At 39.4% G+C, this 17,912-nt stretch overlaps 2 protein-coding genes across 6 annotated transcripts in view; one reads left to right on the forward strand and one right to left on the reverse strand.

Annotated features, from left to right (window-relative positions):
* Positions 1-17,912, forward strand: part of LOC123319522 (autophagy-related protein 16-1) — a 646,240-nt gene that overhangs the window by 606,297 nt on the left and 22,031 nt on the right. The window lies entirely within an intron of this gene.
* Positions 11,807-12,836, reverse strand: LOC123319524. The gene is made up of 2 exons (XM_044906544.1): positions 12,577-12,836; positions 11,807-12,402 (listed from the first exon to the last, which is right to left on the reverse strand). Exons 1-2 carry the CDS (start codon positions 12,616-12,618, stop codon positions 12,058-12,060), a joined length of 387 nt encoding a protein of 128 aa, XP_044762479.1. The 5' UTR covers positions 12,619-12,836; the 3' UTR covers positions 11,807-12,057.

Below are 17,912 nucleotides of genomic sequence, written 5' to 3' on the forward strand. Positions count from 1 at the left end.
AAAAAGCGATTCATTCTTTCTTAAATATGATCATAGCGTCAACTATAACACTAAAAAGGGAGCAATTCGAAAACTATTCTATTTTCTAAGAGAAAAATTCCAATTTATTCATCGTATAGCTTCACGCGCCGATCAACATTTGTCGATAAAGATTTGATTGTAATCATCAGGAACGCTCTAGTTTTCTCATTGTGTTATAATGAGTATGTCATTGTGTCATAAGTATGGAGCAAAGATTAAAGAGTAGACTACTAAAAACCGACTTCATTTTGGCCTGTGTCTGCCACATTTCCCAATGAGGTGGCGCTGATCAATACAGAAAATCTCTTTAATAACAGTTTTCTGCTTTTCAATTGAAGGACGCGAAATTCGAATTCTAATCCTTGTATTGAATTTCAATATCGACCTTGTTGAGACCAGAAAACAGACATCCTGAAGGGCAACACAAAAGTGTGGTTTTGTTTTCTGATCAGGATATTAGTTTACATCTCAACATTGTTTGGAATCAATTGACATCAATGAAAAACGCTGTCAGATGTGCTATTTTTTATTTGAAATGTATATAAAATTTGTTGTTGTTGGTTGTTGGTGTTATTTCTGTACAATACATTGTTTTGAATTGATGAAGTGAGTTGAATTTGTACAATTTTTATCAGAAATTTATATGAACCAGTTTCATAGTATACACATTTCAGTTCTTCACATATTTAGTTACGGAATTTTCAGAACCACTAAAAAAACCTTACAGAGGTATATAAGACTTCGTCAAATAGGTTTTTTTGCTTTTTTTATGGTTCCTGCATGATATATGGTCTCTTTATGAAACAATATAAAAATTGATTAACGAATGAACAAAGCACTTATGGCAGCTTTCATTAAACTTTGACTATCGAATCAACAATTTGACAGTCACTCGATTCCCAAAAATAAATCAATAAAACCTTTGCATTTCTGAAAATTTTGAAGGACTAGCAATTGAGAATCATTGAATGGATGTAAAAAGATTATAATTACCCTTGAATAGGCCCTTCATGCAAGGGATGCTTCCTGCAGACAACAATTCACGTGGATGAATCGCTCTCAATTGACTTGCAGTAAAATGTTCATTGCACATGGTATATAGTGTGTAGTATTTGCTCAAGTCATTTGCCCTGAACATTTCATCCACTTCGGAGCACTGAGAATAAAAATCAATGAATGACCGAATGACATGTTCCGAGTTTCAATACTTATATTTCCATTTCCTTCTGGGAATTAAAAACTTTAATTTCGGAAAATACATCTTATATGATCCACAGTTCTTAACCATGCATGATTTTCGAACGATATTCTTAGGTTTCCACCAAGAAATTGGAAAAAAAATACTATCGTCAGCAACTGGAAGGAACTGGTTAAACAAAAAGGGATATGATAATTAAAACATTCACAACCTTTTATCAAAATGGCCATCTAAAATCTTACAAAATTTCATGTTTCTGCAAATGGCCCAAAAATTAATATTTCAACCAGTCTTCTGGTTCTCTTCATAAACTTTTTAGGGTTTTCACTCCCAATCTCTGAAACAAAATCAATTAAAAATGAAATCAACGATTTGCTCCTGCAAAGAGATCGGGAGTGAAAACCCTAAAAAGTTTATGAAGAGATGCAGAATCCTCCCAGAATAAATTTCAATCGATATCAGTCTTCTGGTCTTAATAACACCTTTGAGACACAGTTGACGATCACATCACTTTTTTCGCTTCGTTTTCCATCTTTCTACTCTATTTTCTTTATTTTCTTTGGTTTGGAGGAGCTTCTGCAAAGTATTTATGCAGCAGCCATTCAGATAAGGTGTTTTCGAATTGTTCTTATCATTCAATTGGGTTGTCGGTGTTGATTTAGCTGAAGAGAGAGTGAGTAGAGTACGATTCTTCGTTTTTGAGTTTTTAGCAAAAAATGAGATTCTGACGATTTCGACAACTTATCAAACCTTTTTTGTCTTTGAAGTTGCAGATGTGAAACTTTAACCTTCTACAGGCACTTAACCTAACCTAACCTAACCTTACCTAACCTAACCTTACCTAACCTAACCTTCTACAGGCACTTTTTTACGTAGAATCCACTAACGAGCCCAAAATTTTTCCTCATTTCTAATCATTAGGCGAACTGTCATTTTTCTAATCCAAAATTTATTGAATTTATTAATTTTGAATTGGAAGAAAAACTTTGTCAGTAGATTCTACGTATAAAAATGCCTAAGAAGGTTCAAGTTTCAGATCTGTAACTTCAAAGACAAAAAAGTTATGAGAAATTTTCTAAATCATCAAAATCTCTTTTTTTGCTGATAACTCAAGAACGAAGAATCACAGGAGGCCACGTTTTTCACCATTCTCTTTTCCTCTGAAAAAGAGCTCGAAAATGTGTCATCCGTTTTCTTCCAGCTTCTATAGTTCTCGAGATCCCCTCAGTAGACAACGAATTTTGCCCACCCTGTATAATAAAGTTTGTGGAATCCCACTGGACCCTGGACCTGGGGGAATCACAACCCCGCATATTTCGTACAGACGTTTTATGGTGAAATAGTTCATGAGTCCACATTGAAAACTGCTGCAAAAATAAACTTTATCTACCTATGTTTTGTCATCATCAGTTCTCGAATTTCCTCCCACCATCAAAATAAATTTAATGACGTATTCACGTCGGAATATTAACGTGAAACGGGAAGTACATAGTCGATAAATGAAGAGAGCCGAGCCAATACTCATATTTCAGAAGAATGTTTGACACTATTTTACGCCCGGCACTTTCACGACCAATTAATTAATACGCGGTAATCGAATATCCATAGGGTACGACCCGAAGGTCATTTCTCTTCCCACGGCCCAGCCCTCAGAGCGCGCCCGATCAGCGTTCTTTCCTCCCGCGCTTCAGCAGGAAATACTACCACAATTATACGCCGATATTTACGCGTGTCGCATTGTTTCCCGGACGCAAATTATAACCGCACGTAAAAACTGCCGGGCCGTAAAATATTTCGAAGATGATAAAAGTTCGGCGATACGGCCTGCATCGGCCCCGGCGGGCGTCGTAAAACAGGAAGGATCGATTTGCGAGCATTATCGCGATTTCATCGGCGGGGGCGACGACCCAGCCACCCCTGGTCGCGATAGCCGGGCGCTAATCACGGTAGGAAGTAACACAGGTGGAACTTCCTCTGCGATCTGCCTTGAAGAATTCTTGCGTTTTACGAGGACTAATTGTAAATTGTTGCGAGAAGCGTTTTGAATGAATTGATGTCGGTGACTCTACATTCTTCTTCTTCTCCACTTCATCAGCCACTAGACGTCCACTCCTGGACAAAGGCCTCCCCAAGTTCCTTCTATCTGTCACGGTTTCTCGCTTCTAAATACCAGTTAACTGCTGTTATGTTTTTTATATCGCCCATCCAATGTTTGGGGGTCTACCGATACTCCTCTTTTGTAATCGTTGTCGCCATTGTGTTAAGCGCCACTTCCATCTTGCCTCTTCTTGTCTGGCTAAATGCCAGGTGGAACTTTCTCTTCGATCTGCCTTGAAGAATTCTTGCATTTTACGAGGACTAATTGTGAATTGTTGCGAGAAGCATTTTGAATGAATTGATGTCGGTAACTCTACATTCTTATTCTTCCCTTCTTCATCAGCCACTAGCCGTCCACTCCTGGACATAGGCCTTCCCAAGTTCTTTCCATCTGTGCCGGTTTCTCGCTTCTGAATACCAGTTAACTCCTGTTATGTTTTTTATATCGTCCAACTTTTGTGGGTCTACCGATACTCTTCTTCTTTAATCGTTGTCGCCATTGTGTTAAGCGCCACGTCCATCTTGTCTCTTGTCTGGTTACATGTCCTGACCAAGACCAGTTGGACATTGCTGTCCGTTGGATGGAGTCATCTACTTTTTTTCGTCGTCTCACCTCTTCGTTGCGGACATGTTCTCGAAGGCTAACCTCCAGCATTAATGTCTCCACTGATCTCAACTTGTTCGCTGCTCGATCAGTGCTGTTGTTTCTAGCCCATATGTTAAGAGCGGGAGAACACAAGTATTAAAGACCTTAGTCTTCAGATATATACCCTAGTTTGCCTACAGCAGCTCAGTTCATTCATATTCTCCTGTTATTCTCGGCTTGCTGATTTTCTTTTCCAGTTTTATGAGATGTCCAAAATATATATATTTACTCAATGAATCGATACAAGTACAATAGCTATATCTATTGGAGTTGTACTTTGTGCGAGGATTTTTTTCTTAGTGATGTTCATGGTGAGCCCAACTCTCTCCGAGGCTATTCTCAATTCGCAGATCATTTCTTCCAATTCTTCTAGGTCGCTACTGACAAGAACGTTATCGTCAGCGAAACTGAGGTGGTTCAGAAACCGCCATTCAATATTGATTCCATTGTGGTCCCAATTGTTGTTTAAACACGCCCTCTAATGCCAAAGTGAGTAGCTTTGGTGGAATTGTATCTCCTTGCCTGACACTACACTACTCCAGATTATAAAGAATTAATAGGTGTGGACCGATCCAAGAGCCAAATGTAATTTTGTGGTTTACTCGGAGAGTACTTGGCGAAGGATAGGGGTTCAAACCACATATTATGCACTGGTTGTAAACTGTAGTTGTGAGGCTCATCCTTACCTGAGCATCTCTGATGTGGGGAAGAACTGTAGACGCACCATTATGTCTAGATGTCAGAGGAAAGCTGATCTAAGTATTACAGGCGCTCTGTGATCCACCCTTACAGCCATTGAGTACCTTCACCTTGTAGTTACAGAGGTGGCTACGAAGACAGCTCTTAGAGTTTGGGAACGGGGACAATGGCGTGATAGTGGACTGTTCAGGGTAATTGTTCCTGACAAAGACCTATTCATTCATTCATTGCTGTATCCAGTAACCGATAATAAAACTACAGAAAGACTCAAAAATAAAACTATCGGTGCGATCAAACTTATAATTTCTTAGGGCTACTTGCGACTGTGTGCCCTCCTGTGAGTGAAGAGACCCAACCTACAGATCCTTCCACACTCCTGGTATGGATAGTCAGCAACCAGATCTGGCCTCCGCTGTATTCTTCTCGAGTCTCCATTGTAACTATGGACCAAAGACCTTTACTGTGATCTGTCTAACTCTAGTTTCTCCCAGTTATGATTGGCAAAAACTGATTTTAGAGATTGATGCGGTATATCCTTGAATCGCTCATACTGGCCTCCTGGTTTCCGAGCTCCCTCTGTGAATTCGACAGAGAGAGCTATTTTGGGGAGCCTTGTGTCTTGCATCCTCAGAATGTGGCCGCTCCATCTGAGTCGGGCCCTCGTTACTTGAGCCTCAATTGTTATACTACTCGCGCTGCAAGACTTCTGCATTTGAAACTTTATGGAACCATCTGATGTGTATCATTATCATCATATCAGACTTTATGGTCTACACCAAACAGGCTTCTTGTTCCTAAAGGTCCCACTTGGTTAACCGATGGCTCTTCGATGTCCATAGAAACTGGAGTGAGAACTGTGGGACAATATTTCAACCTGTCCATCCCATTAGGAAAGGACGAACTGTATGCTGTTCTGGTCTGCACACTGGAAAATATCCACAAAGGATGCTCCAGAAAACACATCTATATTTGTTGTGACAATCAGGGAACCCTGAAATCCGTTTCTGGGGAAAGGCTATCTCATACTAAGTAGAGGAATGCAGGTGCTGGGCCCCGGTAACATTTTGAATGTGACCGGCGCATGCGGGGCTCCCGGGAAACGAGAAAGCAGACATAGGTACTTGCTGAGCGGCTTGCTCAGTTTTTGGTGATCCGGGACCGGCGCTGCCTATCTGTCGTACATCTGTTAGGAACTTCTATAGATGGCAAGACAGAAAATCCTCTGAAAGGAGTGGCACCAGACAGTCGAGGATTCTTATTGAGAGACCATCCTCTAGACCTGAGATCGAAAAACTCCTGACCCTCGAGAGAAAATAGCTGAGTTTGCAGCAGGAGCGCTGATGAAACTGTTGAACATATTATTCTGCTCATCTACTGCAACCTTGAAGAGTAAAGAATAAAACAGCTAGGAATAAGAACATCCTGTCGACTGGTTGCAATAATCTGTTGAAGAATACATATTATATCCCTAACGTCCAGTTTCATAATCGAATTTAACGTCACTCTAAGCTTCCTTTACTGTCATTTTTAGTAGGGTTAAAGGAAGCTTTAAAATTAAAGCGACTTCAGGTTTGATTATGAAACCGGCCGTAATACAAACTATAATGATAACTTTTGATTTATGATCGACTTGACAATTCCCCTGTTCGCCCTTATGACGGAATAATTTCATTTCACCAGAAATGAATTCCATTCAGAGTCTCTTCATCAGTAAATTCCTATTACATTACTTCATTCCTATTTTATGGCCCGAGACACCCCAAGAATGCCATTAAATCACAAGGAGCAGTTTAAACGATATCCCATGTCCTCCATTCTTTATTACTTTCGCATTAAAGTTTTCTAGATAATGAACTGATCCTTCCAATATATCGGGCTGTAATATGGTAGGTTTGTACCTAGTTGTTGGGGGTGAGGGCACATTTTTCTCTCCACATTACCATTTCTGACAGCGCATTTGAATTCATATTGAATAAGTTTGAAATTTATTGATACTTTATTGTTTCTCTAGGGATGTAAAATACATTATTCCACGTCAGAATGATCCTTAATGACTTTTTAGAAAATGGGTATACCTAATACGTCCAGCTTCAAAGTGTTAGTAATTGTTTTTTCTAATCAAAGAATGACGAAATTGATATAAACTGATTCAAAAGGCTGGTAAAAAGTTGAACGTCGACATTGAATTCACATTTGAACTAAAAACAGATTGAATGATTTTCACAAAAATGAGTAGTTGAACCACGACACGTATTTCGGAATGGGTTGTGCTTTTGTGATATCGAAACACGTCTCATTTTTGTGAAAATCCCTTGATCTGTTTTCAGTTGTATCGAGACTTTGTGACTTAATTTTGTTGCATTAATTTCACAACCCTTGTATATTCATTGGTGTTAAGGTGACGCTCACGAATCCCTGGAACTGTTGATACACATTATGACGGAAATTTTATTTTCTGGGCTTATAACCATTATAACTACTGTGGAATGTGTGATCGTTCCAATTACTCTTTCTTTCCTGTAGGACTTTTCTTGCCGTAAGACACCAGTGTTGATCGGTCACTTAATATTTTCCTTCCACCTCTTTGGAATCCGGGTTAATTAAGCGAACGTCGGATGTAACACATTAACGTAATAAATATTGCAATTTCGTTTGTCAGGGAATGCAATTATTATATGACAGCTTAATACTGTTCGGAAAAATAGCGAACATTTTCGTGGCGTTATTACGCAAATGACTGTCTGATTTGCATCGGGTTCATATTTAGCTGTCTAAACATAATCGGAGTTGGCGTTAGGTGAAAAATCGAGATTTAATAATGTTGTAACACACCGAGCTTGATTAGGGTTCTTGCATATAATTGAGTTTTCCATTTTTTAGCGTGAGACGTAGGACGTAGAAAATTGCTTAATTTTTTCATTTCACGCAGGACTACTATACCAGGTTTTCCGATTCGATATAGCACTCACATATTTAACTTTCTTTTCACTGAAACGATTCACGCAGGAATATGAAGTATGGGAATCGAGATGATAGTTTAATGTCTCGTAATAAAATATACCTGAATTAGAAAATTAGCGGTATGTAGACAACTATTGAATTCCGAAAAAAGTATCTCTGCAAGCAGGACTTGAACCTACAACCCCATGGTTGACGGTCAGGTGCTCTACCATCTGAGCTACCAAGAAAACGTGAGGATTCCATTACCTGATAGAATGGTGAAAGGTTACTTTTTCGACTTACCATGACGTTGAAGTCAACGATTGGAATTGAGGGAAATTCAAACTGGTTTTACATAATTAACAGCGGGAATCAAATTTAAATCAATTTCACCACTCTTGACCGTAAACACTTTGAATATCAGTCACTGTATAAGGATGTATTGATAACTAGCTAGCCCTAGAAACGAAGAATAACTCATTAGAAGTGTCAGTGTGGAGTTTGAGGTCAAAAAAGTAAACCAGAGTTGCGAAATAAAATAACAGAAAGAAGATGTCCACCGAAATTGTGAAAATCGAAAAATTGGAGTATCGAGCCATCATCAAGTACCTGTATTCAAAAGAGTTAAGAGGTAAGCAGATTTACGAAGATATGCTTTATACCCTTGGTGATCAATATCCTTCGTATGCGACCGTGAAAAATTGGACTGCAAGCTGGATCTGAAGCACTGAATATTTCATAAGAACGCGTTCATCATATAGTTCACGTCAATTTGAACATCAGAAAAATTGCTGCAAAATGGATCAATGTTTGAATGTTGACCAAAAGCGTGGAACTGTACAAGCATCGTGTTCGATCTTTGCTCGATTTGAAAACGATGTACACTTCTTAAACCGAATTGTTACTATGGATGAGACTTGGGTACATTTCTACGATCCAGAAACAAAGCAACAATCGATGGAATGGCGACACTCTGGTTCTCCAAGTCCAAGACCTAAGAAGTTTCGTTACCAAAACTCATGCTGGAAAAGTTCTTGCTTCAGTTTTTTGGGATTGCCACGGATTAATCATGATTGATTCTTTGGATAAGGGTAGAACAATAACCGGAGATTACTATTCGACTTTACTGACTTACTCACCACTCTACGGGAAAAAAAAAATTCAGAGAAAAGACTCAGAAAGCTATCCATAGGTGTTTTGTTTTTGCAGAACAACGCCCCTCCACACAAATCTCATGTTGCCATGCAAAAAATTCGTGATTTAGGGTTTGCATTACTAGAACACCCCCCTTATCCACCAGATTTGGCTCCATCCGAATATCATCTCTTTCCTCAACTGAAAAAAAGTTCAAAAGGTCTTAAATTTTCTTCCAACGAGGAGGTAATAAAAGCTGTGGAGGTCTGGTTTGAAGAGCAAGAAGAAACAGTTCCATTACTATAAAAATACCAAAAATTCAAAGAACCCAACTCTTGAGACTATTGAGTAGAGGAATTAATGTCTGTGAATTAAATATCAATGAATATGTTAACCGTACTCCCACACCGTATGTAAACCGTACACACAAAGTATAACCGGAGGTGTACTTTTTCAGAATTCAATAATTGTCTGCATGCCGTTAACATATTCATTGATCTTGAGACTATATTTGACGTTATGTGATGAATATTTGAACGTTTTGTAAAATAAAAGTGTTCCTCATATGAGGGGTTCAGAACTGAAGTGAACCAAGTCCATTCAGCCTAGTTTTGAGATGAATGGCTTAGAAGTTGTTTATCTCCAACTAATTCAAAAGTGACTTCTTCATTTATTATTATTCTTATGTAAGCATATGCTTTCATTCTAAACTTTTAAAATCTAAAGAAGTCACTTTTGAATTAATTGGTGATGAACAACTTCTAAGCCATTCATCTCAAAACTAGGCTGAATGGACTTGGTTCACTTCAGCTCTGAACCCCTCATATTTACTCGTATAATGCGCCGTTTTCGAGTAATTTGATGTATGATGATGTATCTGTGAAATTTGAAGAATTGGTTACTTTGACTGAATACAAGTCTGTTTAAGAGATCCACAGATGTCTGGTGTCACAGATTCAGCTAGTTATTCTGAAGGTAATTTTGTTTATACAGGTGTGGCACATCTCATTATGAAAACTCAAAAAGGGTATATCTTTTTATCAGGCCCGAATCGGAAAAAATTGTTCTCAAGCATCTACGGTTAAAATATCTGTACGAGTCAAAAACTCACCCTGTATATGTCGAATTTCGTAATTTTGAAACATGCGAGATAGTTTTTTGTGATTTGTATTTCAAATTTCATTTCAGCAAGCTCTGCTTGTTGGCGAGAATTGGCAATATCATGAAATGATAATTGTTGATGGCATAAAATATTACCTTTCCTCGATGGGAGTTCTGTAGCTCGTAGTATTATTTCAAAGAGGTACCTATTCATACTCCAAGTTGAATTCACGATGAAATAAGAGTTGCTGCTCCACTCGAGCAGAAAATGTCGATTAGAATTAGCGAACTTTCCGCCGAAGGAAGACAATATCTTGCATCCTCCTTCCCCCTTACCCCAGATAAGCCACGTAGTTTTTCTATGAACAAGTGCGAACTCCGCCTAAGTGGAGTTTTATCCGCTGCTCCCTGAATTCATTTACCGCCGCGACTATGCCCTGGAAACGGCAAGTACGGACAACTTTTTTCAATTCCGCCGCGATATTTCACGGGACAAAGGTCGAGGGAAGGGGATAACGTATAGTTTCGAAAAGTCGAAATTAACATACAAAAGACATTCGGGAGATCCAGAACTTTTTACGGGAACCGGGAGACGTATCCTGCCGCCGGAAGAGCGGCACAAAGGCGAGCGACGAGCGGTCCTAAAGCTGGAAAACCAGACAATTTCCACTGCTTCGCCCTTAATTTTTCCGCCGGTGGGGTCGGCCCGATGACGTTTGAAGGGCGAGGAGGGGGGTGGTCGAATATTATGAAGACAGAGCGTGGGGAAAATGAGCGGGTGTAATTTGCATTTCTTCGATGGAATCGGAGGAAGATTCGGATGCTGAGGTTGAGTTTGCGGTGGAAAGTTCCGACTTTAAAAAGTTTGGTATAAACAGATTTTTGAGCGTTTGGGAGCTGTAAGGTTGAAGGTGATAGGGTGAATTTTCAATGGATTGCTTTTGAATAAACTGCATATTTTTTGCGAAAGTTGAATCGACACTTGATCAAAATCAGTAAAGCGATAAAACTCCTCTGGAGCTGAGGGAATTGACACTACAGTGACGTAGCCAGGGCCAGCAAACAGTAGAGTATGGGGAGTCCGGGAGAGTTGAACCCATTTTCACTCTGAAGCCACTTAAGTTGTATTTGTAAATGGTATCAACTCTTTTTTTGCGGGAAGATATCATGCCCAATTAGATAACGATAGATAGATGGTGAGATGAACATGTTGTAGTACAGCAATTCTTTTTTTAAGAACCGAAAATTGGCTGATGTCTCCCTAACCCATGCGAGAGTTGAACAGGGAGAGAAAGAGACTTGACTATAAGTTTGTTTATCAGGAAAAACATTGAAAGAAAACAATAACCGTAGATGGAAATGTGATACATATTCTGAAAGAGCAACTCTTCTAGTAATAAATCTGAAAATTTTTTGGAGCTCGATGCAGCCGTTCGGTCTTGACGATTATTTGATTGATTTAATCTTTTTAGCCCTTGTTACTTGAGTCTCAATTGTTGTACAACTCGCGCGTTGCAAGACTTATGCATTTGAAACTTTGTGGAACCATCTGATGTGCATTATTTGTCTTAGATGACGTTTGTTCAAGCTGTTTAATATGTCGCCTGTAGTGCGTACAGCTTTCACTTCAGTAAAGAAGTGTTGGGAGGACTCTTGCTGTGTAATCAGCTGTCTTGGTCTTCAGATTGAGTCGCTAGGTCAGTGTCGTAGAATGAGTGTTGTTTCTTTGGTTGAAACAACACTTGCTTGAAGTTTTTAGGGCAACTGAACGACCAGACTCAGAACGTTCAAGGGAATGTCTTAACTCCACAGTTGCCCAAGAGGTATATTGATCAAACTGAAGATGAATGATGATTTTATTAATTACAGTCTAAGCTTATATACTAAATTGAATAATGACGATAGAAATAACATTGCCATATTTGGTATTACTGCACTGACGGAGTCCCCGGTTGCATCAATTGTTTCTAGCCAGTCAGCAGAATTCGGTAGATCGACGGCTCGCTCGGCGTGACCCAGTTTTGTGAATAATTCAGATGGAATTTTCCATATTATTGAACTTGATTATTTTTTAGAATAATGTTCGAATTTCGAACATTACTCCCAAGGCCGAAATACTGCAGGCTATGATGTTGGAGCTCCAGTGTTGGCAATCTGTTACTTCTATTGTCCTATTTCCTAATTTCCTAATTCTAATTCGTGCGACACTCGATCGAGTGCCTTATTGGGCATGGTCATGAATGGGTGCTGACGTCCGGAGTTGGTCTCTCGTCTTATCGTTTCTTCTTTCTTCTTGCTCGACCGGGAGTATGCAGATTTTGGTTATAGGTCTTCTGATCTCTTTCCCATCTTTGCATCGTATCGTAGCTACTCTCACAAATCCGTCTATTCCTGGGTGACACTGCGTCACTCTTCCCAAGGGCCAATAGTTGGGATTAATGTTGTCCTGTTTGTAATGTTCGATATCTCCTATTTTCATGTTTTCTTTTTTATCCGTCCATTTGCTCCTTTGTTGCAATCTGGAGAGATATTCCGATGTCCATTTCTTCCAGAAGTCTTGTTTCATTTTTTGTATAAGCCTCCATCTATCTTGTAGGGTGATATTCTTTTCATTGACTTCTGTTTCAGGGATTGAATGTAGTGATCTTCCTATGAGAAAATGTCCAGGCGTCAGCACATCTAATTCTTGTGGATTTTCGGTGATTGGGATAAGAGGGCGAGAGTTGAGGCATGCTTCTATTTGTTCTCCCAATTTTTCTTCCATGTTGGTTGAAGGTTTCATGAAATCTCTGCTTTGAAGATTTTTTTTTTTTTGTTGATTTTCCGGAAGGCTAGTTCACGGGCTCGTAGTTGGCGCTAGAAGGCTTCTTCGCGGATTTGGGTGTTGGCTCTGGAGGGCTTCTGCTGGCGCTGGATTTGGCTCTGGAAGGCTTCCCCACAGGCGTTGTTGATTTAATTGATTTTAGGGTTGTTAATCCTTAGCTCTTATTTTTTCCAGTGGACTCGTTGTGTTCCCTGGCTTTTTTGAATTTTTTGATCCGGAAGGCTTGTTCACGGGCTCGGATTTGGCGCTGGATGGCTTCTTCACGGATGCTGGTGTTAGCTCTGGAGGGCTTCTGCTGGCGCTGGATTTGGCTCTGGAAGGCTTCCCCACAGGCGTTGATGATTTAATTGAGATTAGGGTCGTAAATCCTTAGCTCTTATTTTTTCCAGTGGACTCGGTGTGTTCCCTGGCCTTTTGAATTTTTGATCCGGAAGGCTTGTTCACGGGCTCGGATTTGGCGCTGGATGGCTTCTTCACGGATGCTGGTGCTGGCTCTGGAGGGCTTCTGCTGGCGCTGGATTTGGCTCTGGAAGACTTCCCCACAGGCGTTGATGTTTTGATCGAGATTAGGGTCGTAAATCCTTTCTCTCGATCCGGCCCGAAGGACCAAAAAATGTTGTTTCTTTGGTTGAAACAACACTTGCTTGAAGTTTTTAGGGCAACTGAACGACCAGACTCAGAACGTTCAAGGGAATGTCTTAACTCCACAGTTGCCCAAGAGGTATATTGATCAAACTGAAGATGAATGATGATTTTATTAATTACAGTCTAAGCTTATATACTAAATTGAATAATGACGATAGAAATAACATTGCCATATTTGGTATTACTGCACTGACGGAGTCCCCGGTTGCATCAATTGTTTCTAGCCAGTCAGCAGAATTCGGTAGATCGACGGCTCGCTCGGCGTGACCCAGTTTTGTGAATAATTCAGATGGAATTTTCCATATTATTGAACTTGATTATTTTTTAGAATAATGTTCGAATTTCGAACAATGAGAGAAAGTGGTTCACGTGTTCATTTCGTAAATTTTGATAATCTTAGATTCTGAATTTCTGGGATTGTTGAATAAATGGGGTAGGATTGAATAGAAACAAACTTTTTATCCTTTCAGAAGATAATGTGACAGCAGGAAAGTGGAAATAAATGAAGGAAAAATATTTACACTCAAGATAAAATTTGTAAATGTCTTTCAGTGAACTCCAAATTGTGATTCGTATTGATGTTTCGTGTTGAAATAGAAATTTTATCGGTATTAACAGAAAGATCCTGAAGAATAATAAAACTATCATGCAAAAGCTTGGCCTATATCCCATTGAAAACAAAACATGTATACACTGTAACGATACTTGATTGTTTTTCAATAAAAATCAAGCCTCGTTTTAAATATCCGTTTCCCTGAATTTTCCAGTTGAAACAATGCAACACCGTCTGATGGAAATTTCAGTTTCAATATAGTTATTCCGTTTCATTGTGGAAATATTTTTCAGAATCCTGATTAATAAATTCAAATTCCGTATAATTGAAATTTCCATCCTTAATCCGCCGTAAGAATCCAAAATAAAGAAAAAGTGTCTTTCTGCATTCGGCGTTGTTTTTCCGTCCACAAAAACACACCGAATTCAGTATAAAACAACGTGGATTGCAGATAACGACAGTTTCTTTTACCGATAAAGAGATAACCGCCACCGAGAATATTTCTTCTGGGGAGAATATTCGAGAATTCCGAATTTTGATCCTTGACCGTCCACATGTTGGAGAGTTAATAAATAGGACCGCACCACCAGACGAGAATTAATTCATTATTATTCATTCGGTAGTCATTCGTTATTAATTCATTATTATTCATTCGGTAGTCATTCGTTATTAATTCATTATTATTCATTCGGTAGTCATTCTGCGATTCTGTATTCTAGTCTTGATTCGGTAGTGATTCTTTTCTTGATTCCTTCGTGATTCTTTAATTTTTCCGCTTTAATTAAGTCTGTCTTCGTATTAGAGTTTTCCTTTGCTTTTCTTTATTTTTTTCTGCTAAGTGGTGGTGTGACCGTACCGGAACAAACTGTAAGTCTTTTCTTGATACCGCATACTTCGTGATTCAAAGTTGCATTCTTTTATTTGTTTAATTGTGTTAATCCTTGTTGTTAATCCCCCTGTTTAACGCAGACTTCTGTCGCCTGGTTCTCTGGTGAACCAAGACCAGTCGACGGAAATCTCGAAGTCTTTCTACTGGTAATGCTTGGCGTGTGACACCCAAGGTTGCCACAGAAAGACCACAGTAACCTATCCCGTCCTACCCCATTTGTGTTCCGTTTGGACTTCCCGTTTAACGCAGACTTCTGTCGCCTGGCTATCTGGTGACGGAAACCAATCGGCAGAAGTCTCGCAGTTTTCTACTGGTAATGCTTGGCGTGTGACACCCAAGGTTGCCACAGAAAGACCACAGTAACTTATACCGTACTGCCCCTGTTGTGTTCCGTGTAGATTTCCCGTTTACCGCAGACTTCTCTCGCCTGGCTATCTTGTGACAGAAACCAATCGGCAGAAGTCTCGAAGTTTTTCTACTGGTAATGCTTGGCGTGTACACCCAAGGTTGCCACGGAGAGACAACGATAAACTACCCCGTTATCCTGTAAATTGTTGCATTGTGTTTCACCTGTATCAACCCCGTCCCGTTAATTGAATAGTTTCAAATTCTGATTGGCCTGTACACTGAAAATCACTGGAAGTGCTCGGGATCAAACCCATTGCTAAATTAACCGATTACAGAGACTTGGATCTTTCTGAGACACCCGGTTGCTGTAAATTTTGTGTAAACCCCGTACATCCGTTATTGTCTCAGAAGGAATCAAAGTGACTGCTATTAATTGTTTGCTTTCTTTAATACCTGATAGTTTGACTGAATATAGTTGATTTGAATATTCTTTAGTTCATTGATTTCACTTTCTGATCACCGTGACAAGTTATTACATTTCTGTTTTCCTTATTTTTGAACTTGGTCATCAGCTGAATATATTTCTTGACAACTGTATAGTTCACTGTAATTTAGATTGTTGTAATAAATTCGGTTTTAAAGTACTTGTTATCGCTACCACCTTAGATAAACCCAACTCTGTCTCCGACTAGTAGGTACCTGGGTGGGTTTGCTATTTCTCCCTATTGAAAGAATAGCTGGCGCTCGAGATTAAATCCTTTTCCCGACCAAACCCGTTACAAAATTGGCGCCCGAGCAGGGACTCTTAAAACCGGGTTCAGTTTTGGAATAACTTCTTTTTTTATCTAACCGAGGAGAATAGTTTTGAACGGTGAACCATACAAACAATTTATTCAGCTGTTGACTTGCAAGAAATATTTTATCCGGCTTATATTTCTGAAATATAATTTATTTAGATCAGTTGAGTGAGCGATTTGCTGATTGCGTTAAGTTAACCTATCTTGAGTTATAATAGAACATCACTGGTAACCTATAAACAGAACCGAACAGTTAACCAGCTATTTCTGATAACCGCATAATATTGAATTGACTTATGAGTTTCACCGCTTATGATTTTCACACGCTTATGATTTTCACTTGAATAATAAAACTGACTGTGTTTTCTTTTCCCTTTCCCCATTTGATTTATTTGCTGGTTGACAAGTGTTCATTATAACTCTGATAGTTTATTGTGATTATAACCGCATTGGACTTGTTGTTTCTCTGATTACTTTATTTTATTTGAAACCGTTGATACACTGTTGGTTCATTATTCCCTTTGAATTAGGTGAGCTTGAACTGAAAATAGCTTCAGAAAGGTAAAACTGTAAGTGAACTTGAACCGAAATAATTTTCTTGGCTGTTAAAACCGATAGTGGACTTGGTCTGAAATATTTTGTTGACGGGTAACCTATTTCTTCGAACAAGTGTTAGGTTAACAGTGAGCTGTCAAGTGACCGATAAATAGTGAGTGATAGGATAATAGGTGCTTCCTCGATTGGACATTGATTATTAATCCGGGTTTCAGTGAATAGTGTTGAGTTAATTATTCATCCGGGCCTCAGTGAATTGTATTGAATTAATTATCCATCCGGACTTCAGTAAATTTTTGAATTGATTATTCATCCGGACTTCAGTGAATTTTATTGAGTTAATTGTTCATCCAGGCCTTATTGAATTTTGTTGAATTAATTATCCATCCGGACTTTAGTAAATTTTTTTTTTTTTGATTGATTATTCATCCGAGCTTCAGTGAATTTTATTGAGTTAGTTGTTCATCCGGGCTTTAGTGACAGTGATATTTAATCGGACTTAGTGATACTGAAACATTATAACCAGTGTTGAATTATTCCGTGTGTTAGCTTTGAACTTTAACTTTACATTATTTCATACCGGGCATCGAACTTATTGAGTGTGAGTTACTGGATCGTGAGTCGGGTGGCAAGATAGTTGAACTATATGTCATTGAGCATGGATGTGAACAGGCTGCTCAGTGATGAATTGACTTATGAACTAGAACTGAGAGGACAGTCAATACCAAGCACTGTGATGACAAAGCGGAGTCTACTACGACAAGTGTTACAGTCAGACATACCGCTACAGCCTTGCACATCAATGAACCCCACACTGGATATCGACATTTGCCAAAATAAACTCACCGATCTAGTGGAAGCACTTCAGAATTTCAATCACGCTAATGCGACTAACGAATTTTCGCGAATATTCACAAGATTAACACACATTCAGGGAAGACTGAATTTTATTGTCACTTCCGATGAAACGCAGTTACAACTGATCGAACAACTGAAGGCGACTACAACTAAGGCCTTGGAGACGCTGGAGCAACTGAGTAGTAGCAACACCCGTGGACAGCCATCCAGTCAGCAGGAACGGTCCCTCTTGGATGTGGAGGTTCCCAGTTCACCTGGGATGTCCCCGATCCAACCGGAAAGAGCTGAAACATCCCTGATTGATCTTGAAGATGGGGTCAATCTTCCGACAGCTGCTGATGTCTCACATACTGGTACACCTGTAAGGAATAAAACATTAGAACATGTCATGAACGAGACAAGGCGAACATGTACAGCATTACTGCGGCAGATACCGGCATTACCTGTCACCCAGTCACAGGACTGTGGGACAGCATCATCTGAAGATCGGACACCGAGAAGATGGATTAATTCTACCCGTAGAGTATCTTTTCCACACTTACCTGCATCTTGTGTGAGCTCTGGCAGGACCATGACCAGAGAGAGAGTACCATTAGAGCCGGAACCT

This window comes from Coccinella septempunctata, chromosome 8, assembly GCF_907165205.1.
Source record: "Coccinella septempunctata chromosome 8, icCocSept1.1, whole genome shotgun sequence".
NCBI lineage: Eukaryota > Metazoa > Arthropoda > Insecta > Coleoptera > Coccinellidae > Coccinella > Coccinella septempunctata.

What these genes read in the sequence shown, in the direction of transcription:
- LOC123319524 (XM_044906544.1), bottom strand. Translation starts at nt 12,618, where the DNA reads ATGAAACCTTCAACCAACATGGAAGAAAAATTGGGAGAACAA. An exon ending in AAGAAAAATTGGGAGAACAA is followed by an intron (nt 12,403 to 12,576) that starts ATAGAAGCATGC and finishes CTTATACAAAAA; the next exon opens with ATGAAACAAGACTTCTGGAA.